This window comes from Manacus vitellinus, unplaced genomic scaffold, assembly GCF_001715985.3.
Source record: "Manacus vitellinus isolate BGI_N305 unplaced genomic scaffold, ASM171598v3 scaffold_29_pilon, whole genome shotgun sequence".
In the NCBI taxonomy this organism is placed as follows: domain Eukaryota; kingdom Metazoa; phylum Chordata; class Aves; order Passeriformes; family Pipridae; genus Manacus; species Manacus vitellinus.
Window position 1 is genome coordinate 710,753 of NW_021940207.1, and position 18,932 is coordinate 729,684.

Genomic DNA, 18,932 nt, shown 5'->3' on the forward strand with positions numbered 1-18,932 from the left:
CTGTCCAAGGTGAAGACCTGCACCTCACTCCCACAGGGAATGCAGATCCAGGGTAGGTCCCAACTGCTGAGGTTGCTCCATCTCCCATCCCGTGTCCCAGGGGCTGCTCTACTACAACACTGACAGGTGATCCAGGATGGTTAAAAGCACTTGTTTATTGGTTACAATATCAACTCATGGCAACATCTTTCACTGAGCCACTGTACAAATACAAAGAAAAAGATCCATCCTGGAAAAAAAAAGCTATAAACAGTTGAGTTCATAGCAAGTGATTTTTTTGTCACAGGGAAGTCTTTTTACAACAGCACTGTTAAAGAACAAATGGCACAAGTCCCTGGTTTTTTTAATAGCTTAAATAAAAGCTTTAAGACTGTTTCTGAATACATACACAATCCAAAGGCAGTGCAGAATCACTTCATAATTGGTAACATTACCAAAGTTTTCCAAAGTAGTCAGCAACAAGTAAAAACAAAACGAAAAAAGCTGATGAGAGATCCTGGGAACTAAAGGCAAAGTAAAATCAAGCATGTTTAGAAGCATTTTACTTTGGACTCCTTTGGATGTAATATGTACTACAAGTGTTCAGATGCTTTTATTAAAAAAAAAAAAGGAGAAAAACACAAAGAGAGCACCATTGTGTAAGTAAAACAAAGGCTTGAAATATCTAAGACTATTCCACCGAAGTCCATATTAGTTAAAACCTAAACATACTGTGTGGTATAAGAATGTCAGGCACATGTAATCTGTTATCAGTTATATCAATTAGTAACACTGTTCACACATTTACCATAACAACACTGCATTAACATTCTGCATGTATTTTACATAACCAGCAATTGGATAAAAGGCTCTGGTGCCTCTGAAGTGTAGGAGGAGTGTGACCAGCATGCATGCCAGAGTACTGGATACACAGTGCACCATCAACCCATGCTAAGTACTTGTACAGGAAATGCTATCTCAAAACCAGCCATTCTGCTACACAACCATTGATACCAACTAGTCCAATTAGCCAATACTCTCACCAACATCTTAAAGCACAGCACTAAACCTAGTGGAGGTGACAGTGTCCTCAGAGAGGACAGACTACAACTCTTGGAATGTTTTCACAATGTTTTCATTCCACCTTAAAGTAATTAATGTGAACTTCATCGTGGGACAAGCGGTTACACAACTGAAGTAAAGAGTTAACTATTTCCAACCCATGCATTACATAAGGACACACTGGGACCTGCTGCTGCACCAGGTCAGCTTTACCAAGGCAAGGTCAGGCCCTGTCCATAGGCAGGGAAAAGCCTATTTATTCTCTGTTCCATTTCCACCGGTACAAATCTCATCAATATACTGAGCTGTCGGCTCTGCCAGGTGCTGCCCCTTCTCTGCAGTTGAGCACGGCAGAGGGTGGTGACGTTTGGAAGGAAAAGGTCTGGAGACAGATGGGAACAGGCCACATTACTGGAGTGCAGAGTGCACATCAGCACAACGCCGCAGCAGCTTTCTCCTCCAGCAAACAGACGCCTGAGTCTACACAGGAACAAGCCCAGGCTGGGCACTCGCCCGAAGGGAGAGCTCTCTATTGCAGAGTTCAGTCTTGTAGGAAAACGCTGACAAGCTCTACCTGAATAAAACAAATTGTTACACCAAGCACATGGCGCTGCTTCCCAAGCCATGACCGACTGCCTTCAGAGAAGAGGCTGGGCAAGAACAACCCAGCCACCATTGGCACAATGCTCCTGGCTACTCCATTTCTTAATGACACAACTTACTTGAAATTCAGCTAAGGATGGAGTTTGGCAACAAACTTTGAAAGCCAGTGAAGATGTGCCCGCTAGTGCTGCCAGACCTACTGTGAGTTTGCTCTCATAGTGCAGTCAGGAATCACAGGAGCTGCACACTCAAGCCCGTGGTAACTGTGGGCACACACCAGTTTCTCTGAGATTCAAACTGGGGTAAAACCTTTTAAGTAAAACCTACAAAGGGTCATTTTACTACCTTCCTTGTATTAGGAGAAGTTTGAGCTTTTACCATTGAAGCCACATCCATTTTATCAGGGGCATCGACCTTGAGAGGTCAGACAGCCGTTTAACAGGAATGCCATTGCCTGTGTGAGTCACTACATGGCCTCACACAGCACCTGTGGTACTGAAATCTGTAGGCTTAAAAAAATGACCCATCTCCAGGGCAGGAACAAAACGGCAAACGTCACCTGGGCAGGATCTGTCACAGGCTTTCTCCAAGTTCCCAAGACGCACCAGATGCTGTTTTCCCCGCTGTGCTCGGGCTTCTCCAGCGTCTCCTCGTGCGCTGACACAGGAGCCCCCTCGGACCTGGGGCACTTCAAACCCAGGGTGCCCAAGGAGCAGAGGCAGGCAGGGCTCTGTGATGCCTTTGGACACCTCAGCAAGTGGTTGGCATTCCTTAGTATTTATTTTAAACGCAGCTGAATCCAACAGACAACAGCCATCCAACACTGACAGTGAAGTTATTTGCAGTAATAACCTTACAAGAGCCATTACCACGGTTACAGGATACCTGAACTGGTAAGAAAAGTTATATACAGCTGTAAAATTGGTTTTGGAGTTTCACAAGTAGAAACCAGTTTTAATACCAGAATGTAAAAATGGCACCTGTCTTGGCAAAGGTGTTGACTAGGAAATTGGTTCAAAACACACTTCTATGGAAAAAAAGTTTTTTAGAAAAAGAATATTTTCTTAAAATTCTTTAGTAACAAATTTCCAGAATGATTCACTCAAGGCAGCTGTGAGTTACAAAAAAAAAAAAATTGAGTGTAGCACTAAAAAATAAACTGAGTCTGCAAGATCCCAAAGAGCTGCTCACTTAAGAGTTACAAGAATTCCACAATAGTTCTTTTAATGCAGAGAGATCGTAAAGCAAAACGCTGAGGAACTCCTGTGAGACACAATACAGTGGGATTTTGGTCCTACACCACAAGGCTGCTGTTAGGAAATGTTCCTTCTCCAGCACAAGAGGTGCCTTTTCCTTATTTTAAAGTGAATTTACTGTGATTGACTGGTACATTTATTGGCACCTTCACCACTACAGACATGGTAAGTTTACAGGCACAGTCTGGAAGTACTGAAATTTAAGATTAAAAATGTCAGAAACTTGACAAATAGTCATCTCAGCCAGAAATCCAGTTGGATATATTACAAAATTCTGGCCCTTATCATGACTACCTGACCCAGAGACACCCAGGCTCCCCATCGGTTCTGAGGAGCAATAACTAATATCATCTTCCAACCTGGTGATTTAAAATTCATGTTATTTTTACAGTAAGTCACTTAAGAGAAGCCAATAGACTTAATCCCCCTTTCAAAAAAAGCCACAGACGTTCAGATTCCCAAGGGAACATCCACTGTTCAGACAGGCTGCCAGGCACCAGGAAGTTAAGCAACCTCCCTGGGCAGTTTCATATGGGCATCAGTCACTTGATTTTCCTCTCTCTACGCTCAACTGTACCTGATCAGATTTATAAGCAACTGACATCCAAATCAGAATCAAATGGGGAAAGGAGAGGAAAGGGCTATTTACAGTGTTGGAGCTGCAGAACAACTGGCATCCAGTAACCCCCTGGCACAGCCCTCAGTGACCACAGAATGACCACTGTCAAGGTTATCGTAGGAAGTTCTCAGGGGTCACAGAGAAGCATTTCAGTTACACAATTCCTTTGATAATTCACTGCACAGAACTGACAACAAGCACTTTTGGCTGTGCTGTGCTTTGGCAACCCCCGAATTTGGAGGGGGATTACAGGCGATTAACTGCACAGTTAAATCCTCTTTAGGAATTTAAGCAAAGTCCTCCTGAATTTCTCAGCTGGTGTGGAACTGAGCAAGCTCTGCAGAGGCACTGCTCTGGGCTCCCAGCAGCAGCTGAATCACTGTCAGTGCAGATCAGCTGGAGCCTGAGATGGGCCAAACCCACCCCGTTCAGCCAGAGCCGAGCACTCGGCTACTGCACGACAGCAGCGACCACTTGGCTTCTGTACCCACGGACTGACAGCGTGGAATAACTGATGCAAAAAGCTGCAGGAAGGAAGCTAAAACTTCTAGAACTGGAATTATTTTATTTTCAAATTAATTTTGCTGTTGTTGCAAGCCTGCCTGGCATTAACTCCTTGGTGTTTGGAGGCCATGACTGCCAATGGATGAACCAGGAACCACTGGCTTGAAGGAAGAACCCCCCTGATTAAAAATAGGCAAGCAGGTCAAGAAGTGAGTGAATAAGGCGGTAGGTATTAACTGGGAGTCTCCAGGGCCTTTAAAAAAAAAAAACCAAATGCCTTCCATTATAAAAAACACATACATACCATTGGCTTCACTTTATCTACAGTAAATTCACAAAAAACATTGAAAACAGCAATCTAGTTCACCCACTACAAAACTCAGAAGTGACATCTCAGGTTAAAAGCAAAGCTATAAATGTAGTTCCTTAAAAAATGCAAACATATTTCTTTACATACAGACAAATGTTACATGATTGGCTGCTATAATGTGTATATTCTGTTATGTACAAAAAAAAAAGTACAGGATTAGCAGACTGAGCACAAGCAAAAACCCTTCAAGGACAATCTAACCAAACCACCAAAAACAAAAAGACTGGCTCTTAGTTTGTCGGTCACCATGATTATGTGTGCTGGCCCCTTTTAAAAAGTCAGTGATTTCTTCCCCCCTCCCCTATTTCTTCACTTGATTTTTTTTTCTAGTTTACAGAAAGCCTTTTTGTGTAATAATCAGTGAATAGAAAAACTTCACCTGCAAATACAAGGTAGAAATGTTATTTCACAGCTATAGGCTGCAGCATTGATCTCTCCAGATCTCAAATGGAGAATGTACATTTTTGGCTCCCAGTTAATTCCAGATTCTGAGAAAACTGTCCCAAGACCCTGTAGCTACAGCCATGCCGTCATCAGTGACACCTAAACAGCTGACACGGTTGTCATGGCCAGCCAGGACACCTGGAAAAGAAGAAGCAATGGAAGTTACTGACTGCAGGATGTCAAAGACTTCAGCTGTTACTCTGCTCTCCCAGGCAAGTCTTAAATTTACTAAAAGAAGTTGTAATGCAGGATTTTAATTATCCTTTCTGCCTTTACCCTGAAGAACCATACAGAACACAACAAGAAACTCAACAATAAGGTTTTTAAAAACATATACACACGGTATCGCCTCCGTTTTTCTTTCTGCTCTCACAATGTAATGTCTCCTTCCTGTCCCAAAGATGTCCTCATCCCTAATCAGGTTATCTGTCCCCTGTTTTCAGCAATGCTGTCCACAATTTCAGTCATCAAGTTACTTCCAAAATCAAATGTGATGTTTCCTGACAATGTCTTGGTAACAGGAACCACCTTGAGTTTCCCAAGTTTTTCAAACCCTTGGGATCACAAATCCCCCACATATCATGTCAGACTATCAGAAGAGGAGCACTATCCTGCCTCTTCCCACTTTGCTTTTGCTTTCCCTCTGCCTGTTCTTGCCCTTGTCTGCTCTGCCAAGGTTCCACACCCAGGTCTATCAGAACTCAGCTACCCACGTGTCCCTTAAGGAAAAGGATCTATTTTCAGTCTGAAAAGCAGAACTGATGTTCAGAACTGAACCAGGCCCCAGCATTTAAGTTCCTGTAAGTAGCACAAAGAAATAGCTGCACTATAAACATGCTGTGTCCTGACAGAAGTGACTAATTCAAGGACCAGAAGTGTCCACTTCACCTCTCTCCCAACAGGAGGAAATGATGGTCCCCAAAGCAAAAAGCCTACAATCAGAATTACTGCCTCTGAATGGGTGCAGAAGTCAATGCAAATGTGTAATTTTGTATTACTTAAATTCACATACTTCAGTGAAATGCATTTTCTGCAGATGTAATGTCATTTTGGAGGCTGTTCCTCAGCCCCAAGAGCTGGGATCTCCCAGCACAGAGATCTGTAATGGCTCATTCCCAAAAACAGGCCTGTTCCACTGACTGCAGCATTTACTGCAAACACCAGAGAAGGAACTGAAATGCAGTGTAACAGAACCAAATGCAATAAAAGGGTGCCATTCCAAAAGAACTGTGTTAAAAGGAAGCAGGCAGATTCCATAACACCAGCAACAGCACTGGCAGTGAACTGGCTCTGCATTCTGCACAGAGTGTGAACATCCCCTGGGACAGCTCCCAGCAGTTGTGTGTCCTCACCTGCCCTCTCCCCTTTCAGGGTGTCCCACACGTTGCAGTTGAAGTCATCGTAACCCGCGAGCAAGAGGCGCCCGCTCTTGGAGAAGGCGACGGAGGTGATCCCACAGATGATGTTGTCATGGGAATACATCATCAATTCCTGATCTGCACGGAGGTCAAAGAGCCGGCAAGTGGCATCATCAGATCCAGTGGCAAATGCATGTCCATTAGGGAAAAACTGGAAGTTTTAATTAAGAGACAAGAGTTTGACACCAGAAAAATACATTGTTCATGCAGGAGTTTAAGAACATGACAGGATTATTTTGCCAGGGTGACCAGAGTGGTTTATTTTAAAGAAATATATGCATGTTGAAAAATGCATATAAACAACTATGCAAGGAAACCCCTCTGGAACAGTGCTGGTGACACCTGAGGACTGGAATTGTACCCAGCCAGCTCCCACGTGCAGGGTAACAGGAGTCACAGGGGATGCAGCTGACTCCTCCAGAACAGAGTAAACCCCAGTTCTGTACATCCTGCCTGTGGGCCAGGAAGACAGGGAGAAGTGGAACATGATGTTCCATCCTGAGCTGGTCAGCCAGGTTGGCTCAGCCAAGATAGAAGATTGTAAGCAATTCAATTTCAGAAAAAATCTACTCCAAATCCGAGTCATCCTCTCAACATCCGTATTGATTGAAACAGGAATGGAGAGAGCTCAGCACATCTCAGGGTCCAGGTCTAAGTATAGGATCTGCATTTTTGTACTGGTCATGCGTTCGGTATTTTCTCAGCCTTAATAATTTTTCATGTTTATCAAAAACAGATGCAGCTTAGACTTAGATTTCATTCCCTATTTACCAGGGCTTGTATCTTGCAGATCAGAACATAGTGTTACTATGACAGAGAGGAAATACAATCCAGTTTATAAATATTACCAAATTATTCCAGGGAATATTCAACATCAGGGCCGATTTTTAACTTTGCCTTCCAGAATATTTCTCTGAAAGTTCTTTTCAAAGAAAATATTAAATACATTTTTGTTCAACCAAAACCTTTAAGATGAGGACACTTGGCTGTTTTGCACCAGTATATTGCATTTATCTGCAATTTTCAGTTTTTAACTCATTGCTACACTGCAAAAAATCTCCCTAGTCCATTCTTCACTTCTTAAAAAAAGTGATGTCTCAGTTACTGAACAAAAACACTGCTGAAACTATCCTGAGAACAGCTTAATGCATCACAGATAATGGCAATAATAATTCAGTTACAAACTAGATCATAATTTATTAGACAACCTTCTCCAATTTAGCAGTCCCTACCCTAACTAACTGATTTTAAATCAAGGTAACTCAGTAGCTGAATTCATGTAAATATAGCCTTTATCCTCCCCCTTTCTTCCCACGTGGAAATACAAAGGATCACTTACACAAACTGCATTAATATCTGACACGTGCCCTGTGAACGACTGCCTGCACATTCCATCCCGGATATCCCAAAGCTTCGAGGAGGCATCGCAGGCACCCGAAACAAAAGTCCTCATGTCTGGACTTAGGGAGAGACTCATCACATCTCCAGTGTGCCCAGTGAACGTGGTGGTCTGCTGACCAGTTTCAATGTCCCACAAAGCGCTGCAGATAAAAGGTTACAACGTTAACACTGTGTCTGTGATTATTTCAGAGTTCAAGTTTCAAATACAAATAAAGGCACTGGAGAGAGGAAAAGAAAAAAGAGGGGGTGAGGGAAGGCCAACAGAGCTCAAAAACTCACCAAGTGGTGTCTCCTGAGCTAGTGACAATTTGGTTGTCATCTAGGAAGCGACAACAGGACAAATATCCTAAAAACAAAACAGTTATGTTAGTTTCCAACCCAGGAGTAATAACTGCAAGTTTAAAATCCAAGAACAGCATCAAAGTTCTCCCACAGCCAGTGTGTGACCAGCAGTACTGTTGCACAGCTCACAGCACACCTCAGAGTGAGATGGTTTGCTGTGGTGCAGTAACAAACCAAAGTGGAAGAAGACCATGGCTGACCTGTGTGTCCCGGCAGCTCCCGGCTCACCCGCACGTTCCCCTCCCTGGTTTTCAGGTTGTATATGGAGCAGATGTTGTCCAGGCCACCACAGGCCACGTAGTTGCCAGAGGGAGCGTAGGCACAGGTCATCACCCAGGAGGATCTCAAGGGAATGGCGTGCATCTTGGGAGAGACACAGCTCGTGAGGGCACGGACAGCAGCTCCCTCTCACCCAGTCACTCGTTCAGCAGCTCAAACACACCACGGGCACTGTGCACTATAAGCTTCAGTATCTGGATTTTACAACATATTACAGCTCATTCCATATTTACACATCCACACACACTGGGGTGACAGACACCAGTGGTATCTGCAGGGCAGACATACAGAACTTCAGCACAACACTATTCCACAGCAAAGCTATCCTAAACTTAAACACTTACAACAGTTGTTTATTCTATTTAATTTCTTTGTCCAACTCTTTTACATTTTTGAGCTATAGGTCGTAAGACAGGATGGCTGTGCCCATGGAGACTGGACAGTTTATGTAAGCACAGCTTTTTAATTCCTTCTCCTTTCTCTGCCCTCAAACCCAAAATCTTCCTGTAAATTCTGAGGTTGTGTATTTCTACAATTCAAAACCAAATTAGTTTCAGACACAATACCAGACAGGCAGAGAGCAACAGCTACCAGCTACTGCATTAGCAATTTAAGGGTGAAAATGTTACATATTACCTATGTAATTAACTGTTGCTTCAGAAACACACCCTGCAACACATCACTAGTAATCAGCTAGTCAAAGAGGAACAAAAAATTATGTCTGAATTAGAAACACTGCTGCTTTTAATTGACTTGCAACCATAGAAAAAACAGACACAAGCCTTCTCAAACACACAAATCATACATTAACTGTTGATAAAGATTATAAATAAGTACCTTATTTGTTGTATAACTATCCCAAATAATTAATTTTCCATCTTGAGAAGCACTGACTAGTAGCCTAAATATAAACACAAAATAAAACATGTTAATGTAAAACAAACCACAAATATCTCAAAATATACATGTATCATTCATGATTACCAAGTGATTCAGAAGTTTCATGGAGGGGTGCATTTGTTGGGAAAAGTCTGCAAAGATCTTGATCTACACATGACCTGACTGAAGAGTCACATGTGCACAGGGACTCATGATTAGCACTGAACACAACCACACAACTTGGTGAAAACGCATTTTATGAACTCCCTCCATAGCTGCTTTCATTATTCACACAATAATATTCTAACTACACAGTTATAAGAAAGCAAATAAGGAATTTAGGTGAAAATAAACCTGGAGAGCAGAGTCCAGATGTATTCCTCTCTGGACAACATGACAGAGACACGAGGCAGTGTTACCACCTGACCATAAGTTGCTCTAAAGGCAGCATAACAAAATTCCAACTTTTCCCACTATGTACAAAAGGATCTTTTTTTTCAATGAAATAAAATTGGTCCGTAAAGTTTTGAAATCTTTGTTATCACAGCAGTTACATGATTATTCAACATCTTGGAAAATACAATGCCCAGCATTCCAAAAATGTGCTTCACCACATGCTCTCCTCTGCTTAAACAGGGTCAAAAACTTGGTTAAAAATGAAAGAAGGAAAAGGGAAAATACCCATAGTAAGAACAAGCCAAGTACCTCTCCTCTCAACCAAGGCTTCTCTATCACCCTTCTGCAGTTTTAAGAAGGCAAAGTATAACTAAACCCAAAAAACCTGTGATGTCTCTTCAAGGGCCCCAACATCACTCCATGAGACTCCCAAAACCTGACATTAAACCTGAAGCTGACAATCTGATTTCCAACCCTTAAACTGCAGGTTTAAGCCTCCCCTGTACCAACCTTGAGTCAGATCCCCAGTGCATGGCATAGATTTTGGCTAAGTGACCTCTAAGCGTGCGCCGGGTCCGCATTTGGATCCGACCCACGGAGTCCAGACTTGTTGTGATCTAAAAATAAATAACACAAACCCCCGAGATACTGAGAACTATTTTTAATGCACGAGATAACAAAAATACATATGAACTTTGATAGAACATAATCTGCCTTGGCTCACAGCAAAATCAAACAAAAAAGGGCTACTGTTGCACACCCAGGATTAGGTCCTTGCAACATTGACAAAAACAGATTTTACTGCTGACAGACTGTAACACTCTTCATGATGGCTACACCTGAAACTTCAGGAAAGCTTTTTAAAAGCTATTTAAGGCTATTTCAGATTATCAAATCTGAAAGTTTTCAATTAAAACCAAGGAAAGAAAATCCTCCAATGTTTACTGCACTGTTACTTTTTTAAAGCACGGCAGAACTTTAAATGCAAAATCCTTTTGTTCCCAAAATACAGCTAAAAGACATTCATTGAAGTCTTCTAAATACATTAAACACAATAAACATGCTCTATTTAAAAGGTGAACTGGAAGCAGGATCCATTAAGATGATGGGGGGTTTTTGACTGGTTGGATTTTTTTCCTGTTTTGTTTATTTGGGTTTTTTTGGTGGTATTGTTTTGTTCTGTTTTAAATACACAGTACATTTCCAAAGGCTTCTTTCACTTCATTCTTTCAGTTACTGAACAGGAACATGCAACAGTCATAAACTGGTATTTTTAATTTTTTTTTCTACCAAGTAAGAGGCTATACAAAGAATCAGGAACATACCTGAGCAAGAGTTGTGTCACTGCACGCTTTCCTGGCATCCTGAAACAGAAGAATGGAACAAGTTGAATTGGAAAGGCAACACTGAGCATCAACTGAGAGAGTGTCTAAAGGAAAAATAACTCAAGTTAGGCTTCAACACACTCAAAAAGTCACACACCACCGACTGACATCCCATACACCTTCTGTCACCCTAACTGGTTGGATTGTTCAGGGGATCTAAAGCACTGGTACACAACTAGGGGTAGTGGAGGAAAAGGGACTTAGGAAGGGCTGTGCCCCAGCAGCCTTTGAATCTCCCTTTCTACAGACTATGGGATTCAAAGGCACTTGCAGCCATCCTGAAGTCCCAGTGCCTACCCTTTTCCCTGTATTCCTTCCCTGGGGTGGATGTGCTTGCTCAGGGTGTGCTGAGCACAAGGGAAGAACTGATCCACCTGGAAAAGCAACCATATATTACACATGATTAGCAAGCTCTGTGCCACATGAGGCTGTACATTAATTATCAACCCCCTTGGCATCACAGGGGTGACAGTGCCAGCTGGGAGAGGCAGGATGGAAATCAACAGGCAGGATCTGAGCAGGACAGACAGCAGGATTACCAAAGCTTCACCTGATGATGCACTTGATGCAAAATGAAGGGGAAAAAAAAGATTCTACTAATGCCCTCACTCATTTCATGAACGGGTGGTGCTCAGCTCTCCATACAGACATTCCTTTGTTTTTCCTTATTTCAGCCTGCATGGACATAGCACTTATTTTCTGCACATGATTCAACCCGACCTAAACACCAGACTTTCCCTTCATTCACATAATCAGTCACAGACTGAACACCTGACATGGGTGAGCACCACTGAGCCTGATCCACAACACTGATTTTGCAAAACCTGGTTTTAGTTACAGCTGAGACTGCACTGCCCTCCTGCAACTGCGGCCCTGCACTTGAAAAACTGAAACAGGCACATGGTCAGCAACTCCTTCTGAGAAATCTGGTTTAAAACTGGCTTAAAATTAGACAGGAACTGTGTAGCACAAGTTAAGTTAAAATCATTGACAGCTCAACTGAAGGATCAAGCCACAGAACCCTCTTGAACTCCTGTGATTTCTCCAGTTTCCCAAAAACAGTGGTTTTCACCACACATTTGTGTGTCCCCCCACCCCACCACAGTTCAATCTGTGCACAAATGGCAAAGTCCTCTCTGAGAGGAGGAACGGAAACATTTACTCACACATTTTGGAACTGCATCAACACTTTCAGACCACGATCTTATTTTTTTTTCAAGCTCTTGCTTGAGAGTTACTTGACATTGCAACTTCAACATTTCTTAAGTGCATGTTTATTTTGACCACCCTTTATAGCTCTCCTCCCAAGAAGCAAGCCTGAGAGTGGATTAAGTCATCTCAACTTATTTTTATAATGTCTGAACTGTAGAAATATTTATAAAATGTTGACGTCTGGAATCAGGAGGGGTTTAAAATACCAGAGCAGCAAATCCCTTAGCACTCAGGACTTATTTCATCCACAGGAAGAAACACACTGGATATTAAACAACTTTACTTGTTTGGTTTAGCTGAAATACTTAAAGATGTTCAACATAAAATGATTTCTCAATGCAGTCCAAATGAGACAAAGCATTTTTTCTCTTTAAGAAACAGCTATTAGCAACACCTGTACTTGAGGCTGCCTAACACTTGCCATACAATTGGCAAAGCTGCAGGAACAGGAGAGTTTCAAGAGACTATTTTAATTCTTACACTGACACTGTCATTTCTACGTGAGCATCGTTGTAACAGAATCATTAGTGTCAAAAGATAAAAAAGCTCCTCTATGTACTTGTAGATTTTCTCAGTTCATGCAGCAGACAATGCAAAATTGGTGAGAAAAATCTACCTGCTTGATCAGTGTGCAGCCCCCACGATTTCTGAGCACATGCACCTCAGACTGCAGTTTTTTCCCTAAAATTCATGGATTTTTTTACATATAGTGCCTATTTGTTCAAAATGTCTGGTTCAAGTGACACTGTGCCAAGTAAGCAGCACTTCCAAAAATCATTATCCTCAATTTCAGTTCTCAAAGTGAGGACACACATATCACAAGGGAACTTTTATTACAGAGAAAACTGGGAATTAACTTTAACCATAGACTCATCTGACAGATCTGACAGTTCAGTGTTCAAACCTCCTGCACTAAAAATTCTGGCAATCTTAGGTTATTCCTCCAACATTGTCTGTGTACACAACTGAGCTACAGCTGCAGTTACTGCATGGGGAGACAGGTACCCACATCACTACCACACAGGAAAAAAAAATTAAAAATCATTAAACACTTCCAAAATACCACAGGCTAAAAAAAGGGGAATGGACAGCTATGCACTGCAATTTGTACACTTGAGGAAGCTGGTAGGTACAATCTGATCTGGACCTCACTTCTAAGCACAAAGCTGATTTTTGTGATTATACTGTTAGAGGAAATATCAGACAAAACCCAAGAGCCGTAAACAAGTAAGACAGCAAAATTCTAGCTATATATAAAACATCAAATGCTGGTAGTGACCTCACCTATTTTAGGAGTGCATCAAAAATAACTCCTGAAAATTACCAGCCCAATGAATCTAGACACTTAAAAGGAACTTTTTTTTAGCTCCTGTACCTATCCTCTTATCCATCCCAAACAAACACCTATTTAGAAAGAAAACTGTGCAATGATTTAATAAGCAAGATAAACAGTGATCTATACAAATATGAAACTGAGTTATTTAGTCAGAAAGTTTCTTGGGTATTAAGTCACCAGGAGCATTTGTAAGTTGCATATATATCTGAAGTCAGAATTAAGCACAAGGTATCCAAGCCTGCACTCAGATCCAAAGAGGAATCCCTAATTGTCACTGCTGAGCCAAAAGACTCCAAAGGCAATACAGCCCTGCTTACTCAGCTACACCTGATAGATCCAGTTACACGGCTGGGTGACAGAGTTACAAAGGAAATGTTAAATTGACATAAAGCCACAAAATGGAGGGCAAATTATACAAAGGGCCAATCAGATTTTTATGCTCCAAAATTTAAAAAAGAAGCAAAGTTTCCTGCAGCACAGTGGAGCTTTCCTGGCAGCTCTTCCTTCACACAATTTTGAATAAAACATAATATCAGTCTGATTGATTACCAAGACTGAGCAAAGACTTAACTGGCTCACCCTGATGTCATGTAACGACAGTCTTCACACATCAGGTAGAGGAAAAATTATGTACAACTTTTATTTGTGCAACGCTATAACAAAGCTTCAGTAGAAAAAAGTATTTTAAACTAAAATTTATTTGCATGTCCTACTGCAAGGGGCACCCAGTGCCACAGCACTGACTGATCCCACCCTTTTATTTCTAGAGTGTTTTAAGTGGAAATGATGGGATACTGAACAAGCAACAGGAAAGTAACACTTGCCCCCACCACAACTCGTGAAACATGAAGTGTGTTCTCCACATGGCTGACACCAACAAGCAGCCTCACACGAAGCAGGAGACACCACACAACAACTGCTGCCAGCAGATGCCGTGCTAAAAAAAGTCAGTGTGCAACATATTCCAAGAAACCTGTACTCCCCGCTGATAGGAATGCTTGCAAATAAGGCATTCCCATATAAATCAGGTTTATGGATGCTTCATGTTTAGAAAATCTTGATTAAAAATAAACAGACTTTGAATATCCTTATTATGCTTTGTACTTTCCTGAAAACTGCATCACTGAAATGTACAGGCATGTCGCAACAGATTCCTGGAAAACTGACTTTGGGGATGACAGCTCATATTTGGTTTATCTTCAGTGAGTAAATACAACAAAAAGTTAGAACATATGGGGGGAATCAGCATTTAAAAAAAATAAATTCAACAGGAAGCAAAGAAATAGGGCTTGTAGAAATGACAACCCTGGAAGGTTCTCTCTCACAGTCCATGCTGTGACCTGCAGGCTATTCAAGAGTGGCAGCACAGTCATCACTTTTAGCCCAGAACAAGCTTTTCTAATACCCCTAAGCCCAGTTTGTAATGCCAAAGTTCTATAAGTTTGCTGCTCCCCTCTTGTTTTAAAAACCCAAAATAAAAAAAAAAATTGCAGAGACAAATACACCCCTAATACCAAAACTCAGAGAACTTCAACAGGAAATAAAACATATTGTTCAAGAAATACTAAGAATATGCTTCATTATACCATTGGCTCTTCTGATTTTTAAACAAATATTCCAAAAACATTTTAGGCTCTGCACAGCTTACACAAGTGTAGTAATAGATGTGATTTTTACAATTTATTCCCTTAAAGGAGGAATTCTATAATGAAAAATAAGCAATTAGCAGTTCTCACTCTGATTTGGTTTCGCAGCTGCTCTGCCTCCTGCCGTAACTGTTCCAGCTCACTCATCTTCTTCAGCCTTTATTTCTCACACTCCACTGGTGAAGAAAACCTGCCAATAAAAGGGAAGAAAAATAAGTTTCAGTATCACTTTCTCCTCTTAAAAAAAACAAAACGAAATCCCCCACAAACCTATATATATATATATATATATTTATCCTGCCTTTGGAAAGGCTTCCAAATAGATATTCCCATTAGTACACTGTCTTTAATGAATTTGGCAAGACTTAAATGATTTCAATCCCTGAATTACCATGAAAAGTAGAATTAAGTGAAGTCTATTTTGAATATAGAAGCAACTGTCAACAGAACCACCCACTGTACTTTAAGAACCTGTTTTGTAGCAGGGCTCTGCTCACCCGCCCGCAAACTCCGTCACAAATTCTGTGCCCCAAGATGGCAACAGAGAGCAAAGGCTGCAGGTCCCCTCAACATTCACCTCTGGGCTCAACGGGGGTGTGATACAGGCACCTTGCACAGCACAGCCAGGGCAGGCTTGGTTTTAATTACAGATGAAATTTCTGAACCATTGACTACAGCTGAAATAGCAGGTTTTCTCCAATTTTTCCCATATTTTCCCTGGGCAAGGCACAATGATGTTTTTATTTCAAAGGCCCCCATGCAGTGAGAAGGGATAGCAATGCCTGAACCATCCCTAAAAGCATCCTCGTGCTGATACAGCCCTCAGCTGCCTAAAGCAGTTCTCATCTGACTGAGGACTCAAAGCAACCTCAATAAGAAGATCAATTAACAGTAAGACTTCGTGCAGGCACACTTTCAGGTTAGTGATTTTTTTTTTCAAATCAGATTTTGCATCAGATTTTTTTCAGCATGTTGAACAAAGTTTCCTCAGATCAATTTTCCTCTTTATTCCCAGCACAGCAGTGCAACCACTACAGAGACCTCTGAAGTCTGTTCACACACACGGGGACTTCAATATCCTTGCAGTGAAAGGAACATCAGAAAGTAACTTGCTCACAAACAAGCCAGGCACCTATTTGTAATTTTTTCATGACTGGAAAAGCACACCAGAAAGGTGATGGTGGTGCTCCCATGACATTATCTAAAAAGCCAAACCACTTCTAGCTTATAGAAGAAGAAAGACAAAAGTTTGTGAGTATTGCTCACAAAATGAAAATTGAGGAAGGAAGGAAAAGAAGCGGGAAGAAAAACCCATTCAAAACATTATTTTATGCTTCTTATTTAGTCCACTGAAAAATGGCCAAAAAACAGAGGAAGAAGGGTCACAGAGTGTCTGGGAAGTTGTAGGGAAACCCTTTATTAGGTCTAGATCCTGGTTCTTTGTAGTCCAATAGTGATGTGCTCTAAAAGACTGACTCAAAGCTTTTCTCCATCTATAAAACACAACACTTCATAGATTGAAAAGAGTGAGAAGTTTTGGTTCAAAGCAATTTACTAATAAGATAAACACCCCTGGATTAACACCTTAAACAAGTGTTTGAGAGCTAAAAAATTTCTGGCTACTCAAGAAGAAAAGTATCTTCATTAATTATCCATCTACTCCTTTTATCAATCTGAACCTCGTGCTTCACTGCAAAGTCCATTTCAGAACAAACTCACAAACATACAAAAGTTGGATCATCTCCAGATCAAAATAAATCCAAACCAGTAACAGAAGTGGTGACTTAGGTCTAACTAATACTTCCAGCTGTATGTAAACAAACTATGAGGTTTTCCTTCCTTAAACCTGTGCTCTGTTCAACTACAAAGACATTGTAATTCACATGTGAGTATCAGACTACTTCATTTACTATCATGTTCCTATTTCAGACGCCTAAACTACTTAACAGGACATAATGCACAGTAGGTATAACACAGAAGTCATTAGCACTCATGTCTGATTTTAAAAACTAAGCATTAAAGACATCCCTTTAGGATGCACATTTAATCACATACTTTTAAAATCTATCAGTTTAATTACAATCTTAATGCATTTAATGGGTATACCTCTATGAAATATAGCCCCACTTTCAGTTCTGACTGTGTCAAATTAATCTTCTCATTGTGATTTTCCTTTTTTTATCTAGAATCTATTCAAAGGTAACACAGACAAAACAATGGTCTCAAAGGTCTTAAGCTGGCCAGCCGTGCTGCCTGCCAATGTTTAGTAGTCTTGTGTGCTATTTTTAACAGAAGATAAAGATTCCTAACAGAGAAGTTGATGTGTCTCTATTTTTCTGAGAAGGGAAGTCAGCCTCTGCCCTGTAATGTGCCACACACTTGAGTGCTCTGTAAACAGTCACTTCAACATAGAGAATTATTGATCATAAAGACAGTGACACTATTCACACCTGGAAGTATGCATGGCCAGTCACAGCCACCTAAAGTCAGGGGGTTTTTTATTCATAGGTAAAACCATGAGCATATTAGGAAATGAGCTGTAGCACTGCACTGGCACTCGAAGTCCATCAATGACCACCCTGCACTTCAACTACAAAGTTGCTGTTAGGGACTTTAATGTCACTTGTATCAGCTCTGTTCACCATTAATGCCATTCCTGCACCAGCAGCTACACAGCTTTAAATTGTGTTACACTTCTCCAAGTTTCTACATGGAGAAAATCCAGCTCCAGAAGCCTTCTCACCCACCCACCCACATTTAGCTATAATTCTGAAGCAAATAAAAGGACAATGATCTTCCATATTTTTTGAAAGATATATTTTTTCGGTAGTGGAAAAGCCCTAGTAGCACCACTATGTTTTAAATCTGCAAGGCCTTAGCATTACTGCTCAGCAGAAACATGTCAGTGGTTCAAGGTCAAGCCATACCTCAGTGAACAGAACGGCCTTCAAGCCAGCACACATTCCCGCAAAATCCAGGTTTCTTTTAGAACTGGATTACTCCAGCTTTAAGCATTAAAGTTCCTTTCCAGTATGCAGCAGCTGAACAGCAAGCTCTGAGATATTCTTAAGCTATGTATAAACACCAGGATACTACAGTAAACAAACTAAGTGCACAGTTTAACTATTAAATTGAAGCGCATCCAACACTGTTGCACCGGCTGGCGGCAGCTCCCGATGGCCTCTGTGTTCAGATCATCCCCCACCATGAAGTATTTAGCAGAATTGGGACTAAGATGCTTCCACTTGGGATTTTTACTTTCTTCTTTTTTTTAGTACTACTTTGATGTGCCCACAGGAAAGTACAGAAATTGAGTGGGTAGGGAGGAAGCTCTCACAGATGCCTTTGAGATTCACACTAACCCTGCAAGCAGTGTCTCCGAATTCCTGTCAAACTCCCGACTGATGTCAGCAGAATCACGACAGCAACACAGGAAGATGAAACACCTGCTTGGATGCCTGGAACTTGTGGATACATCTGTGTCTGTTTTAATACTTCTGATGCTACAGTGATATGGTTGAAGATGTAGTTATGTCCATAGACCATTGGCTAGACTAGATTTACTTGCTGTATGTTTTTAAGTGTATCAGTGAAGCACAGCAAGAACTCAGACCTGAGATGCCTGGCAGCACTGGCCAAGCAGAGGCTACATCCTATAAACCTGTCCTCAGTGCAGAGAAGCAGGTCATCACCACGACCTCGAAGTGTGCTATTTTCCAGTGCTATGAGGCATCAGATAAACAACTTCGTTTTTATCAGATTAAGTGCTGGGACTGCTTTTGCAGGGCTTACAGGGATTGC

The 18,932-nt window shown here is 41.4% G+C and overlaps 1 protein-coding gene across 3 annotated transcripts in view; it reads right to left on the reverse strand.

The window, feature by feature from the left end:
* Window positions 1–135: 135 nt before the first annotated feature.
* Window positions 136–18,932, reverse strand: part of GNB4 (G protein subunit beta 4) — a 62,589-nt gene continuing 43,792 nt past the window's right edge. For all 3 annotated transcript variants that reach the window (XM_018074886.2, XM_018074888.2, XM_018074887.2), the window contains exons 2-10: window positions 15,222–15,321; window positions 10,878–10,916; window positions 10,063–10,169; window positions 9,115–9,178; window positions 8,199–8,361; window positions 7,936–8,002; window positions 7,595–7,796; window positions 6,190–6,406; window positions 136–4,975 (exon numbers count right to left, since the gene is read on the reverse strand). In XM_018074886.2, the coding sequence (XP_017930375.1) occupies window positions 4,869–4,975; window positions 6,190–6,406; window positions 7,595–7,796; window positions 7,936–8,002; window positions 8,199–8,361; window positions 9,115–9,178; window positions 10,063–10,169; window positions 10,878–10,916; window positions 15,222–15,278 (1,023 nt within the window). In that variant the 5' untranslated portion in view covers window positions 15,279–15,321 and the 3' untranslated portion in view covers window positions 136–4,868. The remainder of the gene's footprint in view (window positions 4,976–6,189; window positions 6,407–7,594; window positions 7,797–7,935; window positions 8,003–8,198; window positions 8,362–9,114; window positions 9,179–10,062; window positions 10,170–10,877; window positions 10,917–15,221; window positions 15,322–18,932) is intronic.